Source organism: Borostomias antarcticus (genome assembly GCF_949987555.1).
Source record: "Borostomias antarcticus genome assembly, chromosome: 22".
Classification (NCBI taxonomy): domain Eukaryota; kingdom Metazoa; phylum Chordata; class Actinopteri; order Stomiiformes; family Stomiidae; genus Borostomias; species Borostomias antarcticus.
This window is the reverse complement of record NC_140255.1, coordinates 7,317,331-7,335,861: the sequence shown is the minus strand read 5'-3', so window position 1 is coordinate 7,335,861 and position 18,531 is coordinate 7,317,331. Positions and strand designations below refer to the sequence as shown.

Here is an 18,531-nt window from a genome sequence, read left to right as displayed (position 1 = left end):
CCTCACAGCATACCATAGAATTATTTGTTGCAAGTAGCCTAAACAGCGCAAACGTGCCAGACTTTAACAGATTAAGTTTAATCTGAACAGCGGTGATTTCCGAGGGAATGACTCGTGTTTTATACGCAAAACCATCTAGTTTTGGGTTGAGAAATGTCCCTTTTGAAAAGAGCGATAAACACCTGGGAGATATCCGAGTCTGACAGTGAGAGCGACGTTGAGAAAAAACCTCGCGTTATCGCACATGACCAAGACGGTCAGAAAACAGCCGACAGCGTCAAACGGGAGGGCGGCAGTCCAGATCGCAATAAGCTCTCAAATTCAGCAGCCGAAGCCGAACCAGGGCGAGATACTCTAGTGCCTCCTCCTCCTACACATCAGGCCGCTGCCCGCACGCCCAGCCCCGGCAGAAAGCGCAGGAGCAGAGAGGAGGTAGAGGAGGATCGACAGAGAGCCGAGGAGAGGAGGAGGGCCAGGGAGGTGCAGCGGGCGGCCAAGGCCAGGGAGAGAGAGGAGAAGCGCGAGGAGCAGCAGAGCAGGAAGGAGGCGGCGGAGCGTCTGCGATGCTACAGACCAGAGAACTGTCTCAAGTGCCTGACTGTGTGCATCGACCCAGGTGATGTTCAAGTTGACTTGGACCAGACAGAGATGGGGTTAGATTTATGACCACAGATGAAATCAGTGTAGGCGTAGTGGATTGGTATGTATAGGCTCAAAGATGTGTGTGTGTGTGTTTCCTGTGCAGCTCTTCTCCAGGACGAGGGTTCAGATATCTTGCTGGGGACCTTGTCCGCCTACGAATGGAGGTTCAGCATCGAGACACAGCAGCTCCCCCACAGCGTCCAATGGACCAGAGATCTGCCCCAGGTAACCAGAGATCTGCCCCAGGTAACCAGAGATCTGCCCCAGGTAACCAGAGATCTGCCCCAGGTAACCAGAAATCTGCCCCAGTGGACCAGAAATCTGCCCCAGGTAACCAGAAATCTGCCCCAGTGGACCAGAAATCTGCCCCAGGTAACCAGAAATCTGCCCCAGGTAACCAGAGATCTGCCCCAGGGATCCAGAGATCTGCCCCAGGGATCCAGAGATCTGTCGCAGGGATCATAGTAGCACCGTCTACCAATACCAACCAACACTAACTAACACTGTTTGTGTGAATGTAACTGAGTGGAACATGGAGGAGCTGGTGAAACTCTCTCCTCAACAGAGCGCTGACAGTCCCTCCAAGAGGGACGTCCCTATTGGCGCAACTGTCAGTGTACCGCCTCACAAGCTGGGAGAGCTTGTCCAACGTGGTTTTGAATCCCACCCTGGATAAGCCCTTAACATGAGTCGAACTGTTGAACACAACACAGACAAGAGTACTACGGTTACGTGTGTGTGTATCTGTGTGTGTGTGTGTGTGTGTGTGTCGTCAGTGTGAATCCAGCGCTGGGACTGTAGACGAGGAGCAGGCTCTGCTGGTATTGAGCGTCAGTGACTTCATGGACATGGTGGTCTGTGTTAGACAGGTAAAAGCCCCGCCCCCCCCCCCCCCCCCCCAAGCTCGGTGTTACTCCTCAGTGTGTTCTTGAGCAGCCATGTTTTTGTTGCGGCCCCAGACTCTGCAGAGTGACGGAGAGGAGTCGGGCGTGGCGTCGTTCCTCAGGCCGCTGTTGGATTGCGTTAACCGCAACGCTGAGATGGTGGTTTCAGTCGTGGTGTTGGCGTCGTGCCAGGACAGCCGGTGAGTCTGACTGTGAGGTTTTGGTCGTCTCAACGCCAGACCCATGAGAGCTCTACACCATGTCAGCTACGCTAACTACGCTACTGCAATGCTGCAGATCTCTCTATGGGTCTGGGACACTTCATGCAAAAATCTGGTGTTCAAATCTTGGCCATTCATTGGTAGCGCCGGAATCCCGGGGAGACCAATCAGTAACGACTTTCACAATCGGGCATTCCCACCCATACTGTAGATATGCCCCGCCCATCTAACCTGGGCTAGCGTCTCTCATTTGCTGCTACGACCTGTCACTCTTTCAATTTTGACCCGTCGATACGCCCTCAAAACACCAGCTCGGGCGGCGAAGTGGCACAGACTCCACGCTTACTTTTGTGCTGTTCTGGCTGCACCCCATTATCATTCTGAGATAGGGGAGGGGAAACACATTTCTTTCTTTCTTTAATTTCTTTAAACCAATCACAATTGTCTTGGGAAGCTTGTTCTTTTCCAACGGTGTCCTTGCAAAATAGTGTCGGGGGATCGAGAGGTTTATCTCAAAACCCTACGTCCACCCATTGAGCCAGACTGTCTTGATATAGACGGGGGGTGTTTTTTTTCAGGGGACAGACAGTGAGCCAGACTCTGCAGTCACAGCTGGGGATGGACGGTCTGGACATTGAAGAGGCAAGCTGACTCTTTGCTTTGCGACGAACAGAAAACGTATAATTCTCTAGCCTTAGTCTTTATCACGTTGTCCCTGAACAGACACACAGATGTCCTTGTCCAACGACAGAATTAGACTAGTTTGGATGACTAGTTTTAGCAACTTCAGTCATAATTGCTCAATATTTTATCGTAACACCAGAGCTGAGACAGTAAAAACAATAGATCCAGTATTAGTGTTTGTAGTGCGTTTGATTCACTACAGTTTACACCGGTGGCACTCTTCTATTGGTTTTACTGGGTAGAATAAAACAAGTATACCAAGTACTTGACAGTATTTGCAAATAGTATTTGGCGCAGGTCTAAGCCTGCCCCGCGGTCTCTGTCTGTCCTCAGGTGCTGGTGTACCTGCAGCTGAGCAGGAACGTCTCGGTGCTCTTCCTGGATGGCTGGCAGGAGGTGACGGACCATGTGTGCGCTGTCACCAAGGCCCTGGCCAAACGGCCCCTCAAGTAGGGACACTATGAGCTGCTTTAGACTCTGTGACAATCGAAACATTCATCAAAAAAAGTCTGGATGAAAATAAGGAGGTGGCTATTTTTAAGGCGGCCAGAAGTACAGTAACGATTTCAAGCAATTTAGCCATAAATACCTTATATTTGGGTTATGGTAGGGGCTAGGGATAGGGGTAGAGTTGGGTAGGTTTATATTTGGGTTATGATGGGGGATAGGGGTAGAGTTGGGTAGGTTTATATTTGGGTTATGGTAGGGGCTAGGGATAGGGGTAGAGTTGGGTAGGTTTATATTTGGGTTATGATGGGGGATAGGGGTAGAGTTGGGTAGGTTTATATTTGGGTTATGGTAGGGGCTAGGGATAGGGGTAGAGTTGGGTAGGTTTATATTTGGGTTATGGTGGGGGATAGGGGTAGAGTTGGGTAGGTTTATATTTGGGTTATGGTAGGGGATAGGGGTAGAGTTGGGTAGGTTTATATTTGGGTTATGGTAGGGGATAGGGATAGGGGTAGAGTTGGGTAGGTTTATATTTGGGTTATGGTAGGGGATAGGGATAGGGGTAGAGTTGGGTAGGTTTATATTTGGGTTATGATGGGGGATAGGGGTAGAGTTGGGTAGGTTTATATTTGGGTTATGATGGGGGATAGGGGTAGAGTTGGGTAGGTTTATATTTGGGTTATGATGGGGGATAGGGGTAGAGTTGGGTAGGTTTATATTTGGGTTATGGTGGGGGATAGGGGTAGAGTTGGGTAGGTTTATATTTGGGTTATGATGGGGGATAGGGATAGGGGTAGAGTTGGGTAGGTTTATATTTGGGTTATGGTGGGGGATGGGGGTAGAGTTGGGTAGGTTTATATTTGGGTTATGATGGGGGATAGGGGTAGAGTTGGGTAGGTTTATATTTGGGTTATGGTGGGGGATAGGGGTAGAGTTGGGTAGGTTTATATTTGGGTTATGATGGGGGATAGGGGTAGAGTTGGGTAGGTTTATATTTGGGTTATGGTGGGGGATAGGGGTAGAGTTGGGTAGGTTTATATTTGGGTTATGGTGGGGGATAGGGGTAGAGTTGGGTAGGTTTATATTTGGGTTATGATGGGGGATAGGGGTAGAGTTGGGTAGGTTTATATTTGGGTTATGGTGGGGGATAGGGGTAGAGTTGGGTAGGTTTATATTTGGGTTATGGTAGGGGATAGGGATAGGGGTAGAGTTGGGTAGGTTTATATTTGGGTTATGATGGGGGATAGGGGTAGAGTTGGGTAGGTTTATATTTGGGTTATGATGGGGGATAGGGGTAGAGTTGGGTAGGTTTATATTTGGGTTATGATGGGGGATAGGGGTAGAGTTGGGTAGGTTTATATTTGGGTTATGGTGGGGGATAGGGGTAGAGTTGGGTAGGTTTATATTTGGGTTATGGTGGGGGATAGGGGTAGAGTTGGGTAGGTTTATATTTGGGTTATGGTAGGGGATAGGGATAGGGGTAGAGTTGGGTAGGTTTATATTTGGGCGATGGTGGGGGATAGGGGTAGAGTTGGGTAGGTTTATATTTGGGTTATGGTGGGGGCTAGGGATAGGGGTAGAGTTGGGTAGGTTTATATTTGGGTTATGATGGGGGATAGGGGTAGAGTTGGGTAGGTTTATATTTGGGTTATGGTAGGGGCTAGGGATAGGGGTAGAGTTGGGTAGGTTTATATTTGGGTTATGGTGGGGGATAGGGGTAGAGTTGGGTAGGTTTATATTTGGGTTATGGTGGGGGATAGGGGTAGAGTTGGGTAGGTTTATATTTGGGTTATGGTGGGGGATAGGGGTAGAGTTGGGTAGGTTTATATTTGGGTTATGATGGGGGATAGGGGTAGAGTTGGGTAGGTTTATATTTGGGTTATGATGGGGGATAGGGGTAGAGTTGGATAGGTTTATATTTGGGTGATGATGGGGGATAGGGGTAGAGTTGGGTAGGTTTATATTTGGGTGATGGTGGGGGATAGGGTTAGAGTTGGGTAGGTTTATATTTGGGTTATGATGGGGGATAGGGTTAGAGTTGGGTAGGTTTATATTTGGGTGATGGTGGGGGATAGGGGTAGAGTTGGGTAGGTTTATATTTGGGTGATGGTGGGGGATAGGGTTAGAGTTGGGTAGGTTTATATTTGGGTGATGGTGGGGGATAGGGGTAGAGTTGGGTAGGTTTATATTTGGGTTATGGTGGAGGCTAGGGATAGGGTTAGAGTTGGGTAGGTTTATATTTGGGTGATGGTGGGGGATAGGGGTAGAGTTAGGTAGGTTTATATTTGGGTTATGATGGGGGATAGGGGTAGAGTTGGGTAGGTTTATATTTGGGTTATGGTGGAGGCTAGGGATAGGATTAGAGTTGGGTAGGTTTATATTTGAGTTATGGTGGGGGCTAGGGATAGGGTTAGAGTTGGGTAGATTTATATTTGGGTTATGGTGGGGGCTAGGGATAGGGTTAGAGTTGGGTAGATTTATATTTGGGTTATGGTGGGGGATAGGGGTAGAGTTGGGTACCTGTAGGTTTTGAAAGCAGAATTTCAACAAGATTCAGCGGCGTAAGGATATCGTGTGTGTCTGTTCTCACGGCTGCGGTAGATAAGGCGCCGTAAGAATAGCGGGCAAAAATGTGTACCTAAAAATAATGAATTAGAGGTGATTGATTCTGGCTGCTCCTCTGGAGTTGAATGAGAGTCCCGTCGGTCGCTCTCTGGGTATTTGATCGGTTCCTCCAAAATGGGTGTATTTGATTGGCTGCTCTACCAGGAAGTTGACGGAGCGGGCGGAGCTGCCGTTCTGTGTGGACGGATCGTGGGCCAGCGGGGTCCGTGTGGAGAGGGACGGCTCCGGACTGGACCAGGTGTGGAGCAGACAGGTCCAGCAGCTCAACCGGGTCAGTCCTGAGGTGGCCTCCACCGTGACGGCGGCCTACCCATCACCCCAGCTACTGCTGCAGGTACCGGACCTTCTCTGTGTCCTAGTGCAGGTACCGGACCTTCTCTGTGTCCTAGGGCAGGTACTGGACCTTCTCTGTTTCCTAGGGCAGGTACCGGACCTTCTCTGTTTCCTAGGGCAGGTACCGGACCTTCTCTGTGTCCTAGTGCAGGTACCGGACCTTCTCTGTGTCCTAGTGCAGGTACCGGACCTTCTCTGTGTCCTAGTGCAGGTACTGGACCTTCTCTGTGTCCTAGGGCAGGTACCGGACCTTCTCTGTGTCCTAGGGCAGGTACTGGACCTCCTGTGTGTCTTAGTGCAGGTACTGGACCTCCTGTGTGTCTTAGTGCAGGTACTGGACCTCCTGTGTGTCTTAGTGCAGGTACTGGACCTCCTGTGTGTCTTAGTGCAGGTACTGGACCTCCTGTGTGTCTTAGTGCAGGTACTGGACCTTCTCTGTGTCCTAGGGCAGGTACTGGACCTCCTGTGTGTCTTAGTGCAGGTACTGGACCTTCTCTGTGTCCTAGGGCAGGTACTGGACCTCCTGTGTGTCTTAGTGCAGGTACTGGACCTTCTCTGTGTCCTAGGGCAGGTACCGGACCTTCTCTGTGTCCTAGGGCAGGTACTGGACCTTCTCTGTGTCCTAGGGCAGGTACTGGACCTCCTGTGTGTCCTAGGGCAGGTACTGGACCTCCTGTGTGTCCTAGGGCAGGTACTGGATCTTCTCATAGTGCAGTCATGGAAAAGACTTAACTTTAAAAAAAAAAATGTTTTGCCAGTGATACAAACATTCAGACATCTTTGTCCAAATAATAAAATATACAACGAAAAATACATAAAGCGATGGCAGTGCAAGAGCTACAATTCCATTAACATGTCCTTGATAATTTGGGAAGACTTGTATACCTATAAGGACCGACCGGCTGGCTGGCTGTGTGGGGTGGTGTGTGTTGTGTGGTGTGTGTTGTGTGGTGTGTGTTGTGTGGTGTGTGTTGTGTGTGTGCGTGTGTGTGAGAGAGAGGAGGGGTTGTATATCTAGATAGTAGGTATGTTCAGGACGTACAGGTCATAGTGGATGATGTTATCCAGCCCTGTGCCGTCTGGGGATCGAGGTGTGAGTCACTTCCGTTTCAGTTTTCTCTGTTAGAGTGTAACATTTAATTGAAAATGTAAATAAATAAATGCCTAATCAGTCATTGAATTGGAATTTTATTTTACTGTCAGGCTCTGAATTGATGGAATTGTGTATAATGGTGTTTTGGCGTGTTGTAACGCCCTGTAACGCTGTAATGCCATCATCCTGTAACACCTCCATCCTGTAACACCGCCATGCTGTAACGCCCTCATGTTGCGTCCTCCAGGCGTACGGGGGCGTGGAGACGGAGGAGGGGAGGCGGGGCCTGCTGGCCGGGCTCCTGGTGAGGAGCGGGGGGAAGGAGAGACGCGTCGGACCGGAGATCTCCACCAGGGTTTACCGCTTCCTCACCACCCAGAACCCCCATCTGGTCCTGGACTGATCCCACCTGGACTGACATGGACCCACCTGGACCATACTGGACTGACATGGACCCACCTGGAACCCTGTAGACCATACTGGACTGACATGGACCCACCTGGACCATACTGGACTGACATGGACCATACTGGACCCACCTGGACCCCTGTGGACCATACTGGACTGACATGGACCCACCTGGACCATACTGGACTGACATGGACCCACCTGGACCCCTGTGGACCATACTGGACTGACATGGACCCACCTGGACCATACTGGACTGACATGGACCCACCTGGACCCCTGTGGACCATACTGGACTGACATGGACCCACCTGGACCATACTGGACTGACATGGACCCACCTGGACCATACTGGACCCACCTGGACCCCTGTGGACCAGGCTATATGGACTAATCTGCTCTTAGCTGCTAACTCAGTGAACTCACTCAACCAGCGACCTTCTCAAGCCTCTGACTGCATATTTAGTGTGATGTTTGCATAAGTTTACATGCACAGATTTTCACACTGTTCATTTACATAATAGAAGTTAAGTGAATAAATTATAAAATGTTTGGTATCAAACATGGTAAAATATTTGGTCATCTGCGTAACTCGTTGAAAAAAACATCCTATTCTCACGACATTGAGTTTGATTTAAACAGATGTCAAATCCATCCTTGATTTCAATTTTATTTTCATTTAAATTTGCTACAGTGAGAAAGGCCGTACACATGGCATGAAAATGAACCGACAGTAGAATCAGTTTATTAGAAAAAGCAAATTTGAAGCGCAAACCGCTACTGCACACGGCCATGTGCCAACACATGCTAATGCACCGTAGAAAACATTTAGAAAATGACCACAAACCTCCACAGTATGAAAAACTACTCATCTTCCCGTTAAGCATCTTTGTCAGAAAACAAACGTTCGCCAGGCTGCCAAATAAGGTTCTGCCTTGGCCCTATCAACAGGCCTGTTCCTTTCTCATCAAGCCATGAGTTACATGAGCTGAGCACAGCACACACACATCAGGCTACCAGGGTTTCAGAGACAAGTGACTGGCATATTTATATATATACACACATAAACATTTGAATATGATTAGCGATCCACAAGTTTGCTTCAGTTGGCTCCGTCAACCTCCATTCACCGGCAGTGGCTACAGTATCTATCAGAGACGGTGACTTGGATGGAGGTCTAATGTTTTATTATTGTTTATTTATCGTTTAGTGGATCCCCAGTAGTCGACTCAAAAGGGAACCACTAGTCTTCCTGGTGTGAATGACAATTGACTCATGTCCTCCCCAGACCGTGTGTGTGTGTGTGTGAGGGGGGTCGTGCTACAGGTCTTTGACTTAACACACACGCATTACATATGCCCCTCCCCCCTTCTTTGCATTTATCCAATCAAAGTGCTCTGAAAAACAAGACAGAAAACATTCTGAAGGGCGCGAAGACACTCCTTCCAGAACATTCTCCCGAATCTCAGCAGGAGAAATTCAGGACTACTTTCCTACATGACGTTTCCACAGGCAGAGGACTGTGGCATCGTGGGATAAGGTGCAGGGTAAAGTGCCAGTTTGGAATTGCATGCTGGGAACGGCTGCGGAGAACAGGTCATGTCCAGCGGCACCTCTTGCTCTGGTAGTCCTCCGGTTCCGACGAGCAGCCGTCCGGGTCGGATCGGGCGCCGGGCAGACAGGGGCACTGGCATGGAGCAGGGTCGGGGCCGGGGTCAGGGCCGGGCCTTGGGAGAAAGCGGGCGGCGAGGCCGTCTGGGCGGCCGGGGCGGGGGCTGGGATCGGCGGGTGAGTCCCCCGGCTGCTTGGGGCCCGGCCGGGGCGTGGCCTGGTCGTCCAGGCTGAAGACCCAGCCCAGCCGGGCGTGGAGGTGGTGGCGCAGCCCGGGGGGCAGGGCCAGGGCGGCCAGGGCGTGGGGCCCGGCGGGGAGCAGAGGGCGCAGGCGCGAGCAGCACAGGTACTGCAGGGAGGTGGGGGAGTAGCAGGACCGGATCACCTTCATACTGCTCTTGGCTGCGGTCGAGCACACCATGGGGTAGAACTTCCTGTTCTGTAGCTTGGTGGAAGCTACGCCTGAGGGAGGGGAGGGAGATGAAGAAAGGGGAGAGAGGGAGGGAGGGAGAGAGAAGAGAGGGGGAGAGAGATAGAAGAGAGAAGATGAAGAAAGGAGAGAGGGAGGGAGGGAGAGAGAAGAGAGGGGGAGAGAGATAGAAGAGAGAAGATGAAGAAAGGAGAGAGGGAGGGAGGGAGGGAGAGAAGAGGGGGAGAGAGATAGAAGAGAGAAGATGAAGAAAGGAGAGAGAGAGGGAGGGAGAGGAGAGAGTCAGGAGAGGGGAGATGGACACAGACAGTTAGAAATCGAGTCATTCTAGAATAAATGGCACTGCGCCAACTTACTGTTTGTCACAACTACTGTACGGCCAAAAAAATAGTGACTATATAGTGTTGTTGTTTTGCTGTTTCACTCACTTGAAAAAAAAAGAAAAAAGAAGCTAATGTAATAAAGCGACACTGTAATATAAATCAGAGTAAACAGACAGGCTGTAAATAGACAACCTGTAAACAGATAGCCTGTAAACAGACAGCTGGTAAACAGACAGCCTGTAAACAGACAGCTGGTAAACAGACAGCCTGTAAACAGCCTGTAAACAGATAGCTTGCTCTCTGGTCGTCCTACTCTCCTCCTCACTCACTCACCAATGAGCCGTCGGTTCTTGTAGAAGGTGAGCGTGCCGTGCCAGGTGTCCAGGTGCAGGCCGATGATGGAGCCCTGGCCGAAGCGTGACGAGAAGCTCACCTTGTCTCCTTTGTGCTGCAGGAGACCTGGGGGGGCGTCAGAACACAAACAACTACTGACCCACACCGCCTGGGGGATTCTGACCCACACCGCCTGGGGGATTCTGACGCACACCGCCTGGGGGATTCTGACCCACACCGCCTGGGGGATTCTGACCCACACCGCCTGGGGGATTCTGACCCACACCGCCTGGGGGATTCTGACCCACACCGCCTGGGGGATTCTGACGGGGGCGCTTCAGTCCTGTCCTGTGTCAAGTCAAATCGTGCTTCTAGCATCTGCTGAACTACTACTGAGTGTTTGTTTAAGCCTAGAGTGCCAGGTGGGTGAGTGTTTGCTTCCCCAGTGATGGAATCATTCTAAACACGAACCCCTTCACCACTCGCCAAGGCCCAAACAAGCACAGCTTCAACACATCTGAAAGAAACTCAACTACTATTGGACCCTGGTCCATCATTCCTATCAGTGACACTGCTGAGAGACAGAGAGAGAGAGAGAGAGAGAGAGGGAGAGAGAGAGAGAGAGAGAGGGAGAGAGAGAGAGAGAGAAAGCGCTGATCCTTCCCCACCTGTGTAGGAGAGACCCCAGCATGTTGTTCTACCTGTGTAGGAGAGACCCCAGCTGTTCTCTACCTGTGTAGGAGAGACCCCAGCATGTTGTTCTACCTGTGTAGGAGAGACCCCAGCTGTTCTCTACCTGTGTAGGAGAGACCCCAGCATGTTGTTCTACCTGTGTAGGAGAGACCCCAGCTGTTCTCTACCTGTGTAGGAGAGACCCCAGCTGTCCTCGTCAGCTCCCAGCATGCTGCAGAAACTGTGCCTGTTCTTCTCCAGGTTCACCTCAGATGTCCCGATGCCCACCATCTAAACAGGAGGCAATAAACAAATAAACAACACGATCTAAACAGGAGGCAATAAACAAATAAACAACACAATCTAAACAGGAGGCAATCCACAGGTAATTTATCAAAAATATATTTGATACACACTGATTACGCCAGATTCTGTAATCATTGTAAGTTCATACATTGTAAGTTCATTCATTGCATGCTGTCAATGTTGCATGTTTCGTTCCTCTGCTACTGTACTTCTGTGTATGTTGTTTGTAAGCAGGACACATCTGTAAAAGAGACCTGGTCTCAGTATGTTCTTCCCTGTCTAAATAAAGACTTCTACCTATCGTTCTATCTATCTATCTATCTATCTATCTATCTATCTATCTATCTATCTATCTATCTATCTACCGTTCTATCTATCTATCTATCTATCTATCTATCTATCTATCTATCTATCTATCGTTCTATCTATCTAGAGCTCATGCAAATATTTTTATAATGTACAGTATCTACCCCATGCGTTTAAATCTGTAACACCACATGTTGATGTTATGGTAACCAGCTCAGGGTTAGTCTACAGACTGATCAGCATGTTGAGGTTATGGCAGGGTTAGTCTACAGACTGATCAGCATGTTGAGGTTATGGCAGGGTTAGTCTACAGACTGATCAGCATGTTGAGGTTATGGCAGGGTTAGTCTACAGACTGATCAGCATGTTGAGGTTATGGCAGGGTTAGTCTACAGACTGATCAGCATGTTGAGGTTATGGCAGGGTTAGTCTACAGACTGATCACCATGTTGAGGTTATGGCAGGGTTAGTCTACAGACTGATCAGCATGTTGAGGTTATGGCAGGGTTAGTCTACAGACTGATCAGCATGTTGAGGTTATGGCAGGGTTAGTCTACAGACTGATCACCATGTTGAGGTTATGGCAGGGTTAGTCTACAGACTGATCAGCATGTTGAGGTTATGGCAGGGTTAGTCTACAGACTGATCACCATGTTGAGGTTATGGCAGGGTTAGTCTACAGACTGATCACCATGTTGAGGTTATGGCAGGGTTAGTCTACAGACTGATCAGCATGTTGAGGTTATGGTAGGATTAGTCTATAGAATGATCAGCATGTTGAGGTTATGGTAGGATTAGTCTACAGACTGATCAGCATGTTGAGGTTATGGCAGGGTTAGTCTACAGACTGATCAGCATGTTGAGGTTATGGCAGGGTGAGTCCACGGACGCGTCGCTGCCCACCATGTCGGTGCCGTAGACGGGCGAGGTCATCTTGATCTCCCAGAAGTGCTGTCCGTCCGCCAGCTCCCTGGTGCCCCTGGCGGCGGCCGTGCCGCAGCTGTAGTCGGAGTGGAAGCTGACCTTGCGGTCCTCACAGCTCAGGAAGGCCTCCGCTGACTTACAGGCCTCGTCCCACACCCAGTCAAAACCTGCCAGGACAGCCGGCCGCAGGGTCAATCCACCTGGAAGAAGGTCTGTTTTCTCACAGGCCCCTCCCTAGCCAACCCCCCCCCTTCCCTAGTCTACCCCCCCCCAGTCTACCCCCCCCTAGTCTACCCCCCCCCCAGTCTACCCCCCCCTAGTCTACCCCCCCCTCCAGTCTACCCCCCTCCCTAGTCTATGTTATTAGCATAACATGCAGTCAATAAACTGGGATTCGTTCACACTCATTCACAGACTACAGTAAATAAAGATTATAATTGAAAACACGCACACACACAAATTGACACACACACAAGTCAGTCACACATTGCCACATTTTTCCGAACCTGCTCCGCACCGGACATGCCCTCCCCCCCACACTCACCCTGGTCCCCCCCCCCCCCCACTCACCCTGGTCCCCCCCCACTCACCCTGGTCCCCCCCCCCCCCCCACTCACCCTGGTCCCCCCCCACTCACCCTGGTCCCCCCCCCCCCCCCCCCCCACTCACCCTGGTCCTCCTCCCCCCCCCCACTCACCCTGGTCCCCCCCCACTCACCCTGGTCCCCCCCCACTCACCCTGGTCCCCCCCCACTCACCCTGGTCCTCCTCCCCCCCCCACTCCCCACTCACCCTGGTCCTCCCCCCCCCCCCCCCACTCCCCACTCACCCTGGTCCTCCTCCCCCCCCCACTCACCCTGGTCCTCCTCCCCGCAGAGGCAGTGGTGGAGGGGCCGGCCGGCCTCCAGCAGCTCCCCGCCACCCAGCTCCTCCTGGGCGTGGCAGCGGCAGTACGACTCCCCGGTCACCGGCACCGCCTCTGGAAGTGCCCCCGCCACCGCAGACGGGGAGATGTCCAGGAAGTCCCCCTCGGAGTCCGAGTCGCTGATCTGGGGGACACACACGGGACTGAGTGCGCTGTCCAGGGAGCGGACAGAGACCGCGGCCATGGGGACGTCGGGGTTGAGACAGGGCAGGAACTCACTGCTGTGAAGTGTGCCAGCGGGTAAAAATAGCCCCTGGCCATAAATACAGACCCACCCCCTCCCCTGTGCCTCAGGGCACCCCACAGACATTTTGAGAAGCTGGACCCCCAGTGGGAAGCTGGACCCCCCCAGTGGGAAGCTGGATCCCCCCAGTGGGAAGCTGGACCCCCCAGTGGGAAGCTGGACCCCCCAGTGGGAAGCTGGACCCCCCAGTGGGAAGCTAGCGGTCGTGCAGGAAGGAGAACTCATGCTGATGTCACTGCTTTAAATGTAAAACAAATCTTTATGTCTCAGTTTTGTTCTTGATGAGAGGAGTGCTGCACTTATCAGCACTGTTATACTGTACTGTTATACTCTACTGATGTACTGTACTGTTATACTGTAGCTCAAAATAGGCTACACCTCCCCCTCCTCCCCCAAAGTCCTCCTTCCTTCCCTTAATGCCTCCTCTCTCACTTCCCATCATTCCATTCCCTACATCTTCTAATATCTTGAGGTCCCCCCCTCCCCCCATCCCCCCTCCCTGCTCCACTCCTCCCTCCCTCTCTCTCTCTCTCTCCCCCTCCCTCCCTCTCACCTGTGTGCTCTCCCTGCTCCACTCCTCCCTCCCTCTCTCTCTCTCCCCCTGCCTCCCTCTCACCTGTGTGCTCTCCCTGCTCCACTCCTCCCTCCCTCTCTCTCTCTCCCCCTGCCTCCCTCTCACCTGTGTGCTCTCCCTGCTCCACTCCTCCCTCCCTCTCTCTCTCTCCCCTCCCTCCCTCCCTCCCTCCCTCCCTCCCTCCCTCCCTCCCTCCCTCTCACCTGTGTGCTCTCCCTGCTCCACTCCTCCCTCCCTCTCTCTCTCTCCCCCTCCCTCCCTCTCACCTGTGTGCTCTCCCTGCTCCACTCCTCCCTCTCGGCGGCCAGCACCGCGGCGGCGTCCTCCTCCTCCTCCTCCTCCTCCCGCGGCGTCCCGCTCCACGTGTACTGGCGAGCGCGTCCGTCTCTGCTCCGCCTCAACATGGCGTATCTACAGACAGGAGGCAGAAATGGGACAGTCAGGGGCCATGGTGGTTCCTCTACAGTCTGTCATGAGGCCCTAGTCAGGGGCCATGGTGGTTCCTCTACAGTCTGTCATGAGGCCCTAGTCATGGGCCATGGTGGTTCCTCTACAGTCTGTCATGTGGCCCTAGTCAGGGGCCATGGTGGTTCCTCTACAGTCTGTCATGAGGCCCTAGTCAGGGGCCATGGTGGTTCCTCTACAGTCTGTCATGAGGCCCTAGTCAGGGGCCATGGTGGTTCCTCTACAGTCTGTCATGAGGCCCTAGTCAGGGGCCATGGTGGTTCCTCTACAGTCTGTCATGAGGCCCTAGTCAGGGGCCATGGTGGTTCCTCTACAGTCTGTCATGAGGCCCTAGTCAGGGGCCATGGTGGTTCCTCTACAGTCTGTCATGAGGCCCTAGTCAGGGGCCATGGTGGTTCCTCTACAGTCTGTCATGAGGCCCTAGTCAGGGGCCATGGTGGTTCCTCTACAGTCTGTCATGAGGCCCTAGTCAGGGGCCATGGTGGTTCCTCTACAGTCTGTCATGTGGCCCTAGTCAGGGGCCATGGTGGTTCCTCTACAGTCTGTCATGAGGCCCTAGTCAGGGGCCATGGTGGTCTATGAGGCTCTATAACGCTTTGAAGTTTCATTATTCACAAGCAAATGTTGTGCCATGACGCTGTATTGAAGGGTCCAGTGGCCTAGCCCCGTCTTCAGAAGGGATCACATTTTCATACGCTTATTCAAGTCATTCAATAATAACATTTACTCATTCGTTCACTATACTGCATGTCCAATGGCCTGGTAGCCTGCGTATATCTGGCGTGATATTAGGGGGGCTCCGATTCCACTAAGCCACGATCCGATCCCATTCCTGGGGTCACGATCCGATTCCAGAATTGATTCTCGATTCCAGAATCTAGAATCGATTCTCAATTCTCAATGGATTTTCTACAAAGACGTATTTTAGGATCTGCTCCAGTCCGATGTGTGCTAAGAAAGTGGAATATAGCAGAATAAAGGGTATAATATTATGTAGTTTTATATAGCAATAGCACACAAAGGCAAGTCTAAGACCAAAAAGTAATTTATTAACGGCATGCTGAACTTGACATTCAATCTCTCAAGCACAACAGTCATGAACTTTAAACTTCCAGTATTTCTCAATTCAGTCAGTGACCATGCTGAACATTAATAAAACAAGGAAACTATTTCTCTTCAACTTCAAGTATTTCTCAATTCACAGTTAGTTTGCTGAACTTAAATAAAACATGCAACTACTTCTCAAGTGAAAGTGCTCAGGAGAGAGAGAGGAAAAAAAAGAAGAAAAATCGATTCTTGGGAGTTGGGTGAAAGCTGAATCGATTCAGGAATCGCGCCATTAAGAATCGCGATCCTTTCAAGAATCGATTCTTTGGAGCACCCCTACGTGATATTAGCCTACATACCGAAGTGCATCACCTTCCCCTGACTTAAACCAGGCTAATTCAATCACGAGGGAACATGACACACAGCCCATTTCAGCCTGAAGAAGCGCCCTGGGGGGATCAGTCTACACGCTGGAGGGGCAGTCACATGTGAGCAAGTAGCAAGTAGCATGTAAGCAAGTAGTAGTACATTGGCTTTTCCTACGTTAAATGCAATTATTGTTAGTCGCTTTGGATAAAAGCGTCTGCTAAATGACTGTAATGTAACATGTGAGGCACAGCTCAGTGTCAGTATCCAGCATGCCGTCTAGTAGAACCCTTGAACGACTGAAAGAAGGAAATGTATGTTGGAAATGGAGAAGTTGGATTTTTGGTGCAAGGTGTGCCTAGTGACACAACAGTGGGCCACTGACAGCTGATGTGGTCCCTTGCTCAGAAAGGATGTTTGAGGCACTGGTGAAAAGCCAGCGAGCAACTATACAGAAGGACATTGTACGTAAGTGAGTGGAGAGAGAGAAGGTTTGAGTATGTGATAAAGAAAAGTGTCATTTTTTGCATTTCGTTTTATATGACCTTTTATGTGTTGCACTTTGTCTTGCTGCTTTTAATGTCTCATGTACATCACTTTGAATTGCCTTGTTGCTGAAATGTGCTATACAAATAAACTTGCCTTGCCTAACGTGACCTACAGTACATGAATGAAGTGCAGGTTCCACCAAACTACTGCTAAAGGAACTTTTTTCTGTTGGTTTTTGTTGGGGATAACCCCTCTCTCACTCTCCTAACTATCCTAGAGGTAACAGAACACCTTGTTTTCCTGTCAGAGTAAACTCAAACTAAACTAAAAGACTGAGCTAGGGCCCTTGTGTACATTCACGGTCCGTCATCAGTCGGCCATGTTGGAGGTTTTAGGCTACTGAATGTAGATAGCTAGCTAGTTAGATAGGTCTCACTGTCTACTGACCTCTATCTAGGTCTATCTATCTATGTAGTTCTATCTATCTGTCTATTGATCAATCTAGCTGGTTAATCTAAACCTTTGCTTTAACCCCCAACATGGCCGGTCATGTAAACCCTCTATAGAATGTGCTGTCTACTATGTGCTGACCTATGATGCGCTAGCCCACTTTGGTGTCCCCCTAACGTTGCTCAACATCGTCCTACTTGGCGCTGGGAGCTGTTTCCACATGCCAGATTTGACCTTTCAACTCTCACCTGCTTTCCGGTGTCTGACAGGCAGCGCCCTGTCTGAGAGCTCCGGCAGATAATTAGCGATAACGTCACCTGACCTGCGCTGACTCCACTGTGTCCACGGGCGGATCTGAACGATGCTGCTACCGTTCCCCCTGTATCTTTGACCCCCAACACTGGTGGGGTAAATAGGTCTTGGCGCTGACAAGCACTTCACACGTATAGTAAGTCCTCGTCAGCACTGATGTCGGGTTGGTGTGTCAGGGCCTTTAAGTCACTTCCAATGACACTCAGTGGCCAGCCAGTCACTATGGGACGGATTCAAACTGAACTCACGGAACTGACATCATGAACACTCATTCTGTGTTCGCCGTATTGCGGATATTGCTGTTCACTTCTGGAATCATTTGATAAAGAATAATGAGGGTTAGACGGGATGCAAACAGACCCCGAGGGCGTGCCAAACAGAGCAGGTGGCTGCTGCTGATGAAACAGGTGCATGAGATAATTGTCAATAATGCAGATTAGCTAGTCTGGCGCGCTCACTTTAACGGGGTTTAGCCTACATAGCCTACTGTACATGTACAGTGTACATGTACAGTACAGGAGCCCTGACCCCAGGATAGCCTAATCTTTAAACAGGCTTAATTTGTTTTGATTTACTATGTTATACACGACCACTGAACACAGACCACATGGCTAATCATATTTCCATTCCCACTGAAGATAACTTCATCAGCATTATTGGTTTTGCATGTCCAGAATGATATAGCCTACGGTTACTTTAAAATGATTTGTCCCCCACTGAAATCAGTTCACGCTGGATCTGTGGGCCTAGATTTGAGTCCATAGAGGTCATTCAATGTACAGTATACGGCGCTGGTCTATTTAGTTATAGTAGGATAACTATTTAGCATACAGGCGCACAGTCCGTTTATAGGAGGCACATGCACCTGGCTGCTCTTTTTTGGGCGGTTGACAATGTAGGCTAGTCCGTAAAGAGATTTCATCTCGATATGCAGTTAAAAGATACACACACGTGACACGACCAGTCAGGAAGAAACCAGCAACATTGTACACATTATGTAGGCCTACACATATCGCCATAAATGCGAATTTAGAAATCTGCAGTCCCAAGGTAATTAGCCTACACTGCTACGTTTCTTTCATATCAACAATCAGGCATAAGGAAGGTAAAAACAATCTAATCTAACGTATAATATCCCTTCATGGTCTGGATAAAGGATTTGGCGTCCTTTGCACTTACCTAAACGTGATCCTGGTGTTTGAACTAGCAGACAGGTTTTCTAGACGTGGTCCTGGTGTTTGAACTAGCAGACAGGTTTTCTAGACGTGGTCCTGGTGTTTGAACTAGCAGACAGGTTTTCTAGACGTGATCCTGGTGTTTGAACTAGCAGACAGGTCTTCTAGACGTGGTCCTGGTGTTTGAACTAGCAGACAGGTTTTCTAGACGTGATCCTGGTGTTGTCATCTCTATCAGACAGG

The 18,531-nt window shown here is 50.4% G+C and overlaps 2 protein-coding genes across 2 annotated transcripts; one reads left to right on the top strand and one right to left on the bottom strand.

Moving 5' to 3' along the window:
• Window positions 1-144: 144 nt before the first annotated feature.
• On the top strand, window positions 145-7,568 carry eme2 (essential meiotic structure-specific endonuclease subunit 2). The gene is made up of 8 exons (XM_084456013.1): window positions 145-616; window positions 746-930; window positions 1,419-1,511; window positions 1,602-1,726; window positions 2,326-2,389; window positions 2,765-2,880; window positions 5,648-5,837; window positions 7,177-7,568. Exons 1-8 carry the CDS (start codon window positions 154-156, stop codon window positions 7,330-7,332), a joined length of 1,392 nt encoding a protein of 463 aa, XP_084312139.1. The 5' UTR covers window positions 145-153; the 3' UTR covers window positions 7,333-7,568.
• Window positions 7,569-7,987: 419 nt separating this feature from the next.
• Window positions 7,988-18,511, bottom strand: spsb3b (splA/ryanodine receptor domain and SOCS box containing 3b). Its single transcript, XM_084456636.1, has 7 exons — window positions 18,293-18,511; window positions 14,251-14,395; window positions 13,098-13,290; window positions 12,222-12,409; window positions 10,895-10,997; window positions 10,035-10,160; window positions 7,988-9,410 (listed from the first exon to the last, which is right to left on the bottom strand). Exons 2-7 carry the CDS (start codon window positions 14,386-14,388, stop codon window positions 8,935-8,937), a joined length of 1,224 nt encoding a protein of 407 aa, XP_084312762.1. The 5' UTR covers window positions 14,389-14,395; window positions 18,293-18,511; the 3' UTR covers window positions 7,988-8,934.
• Between the last annotated feature and the right edge of the window lie 20 nt (window positions 18,512-18,531).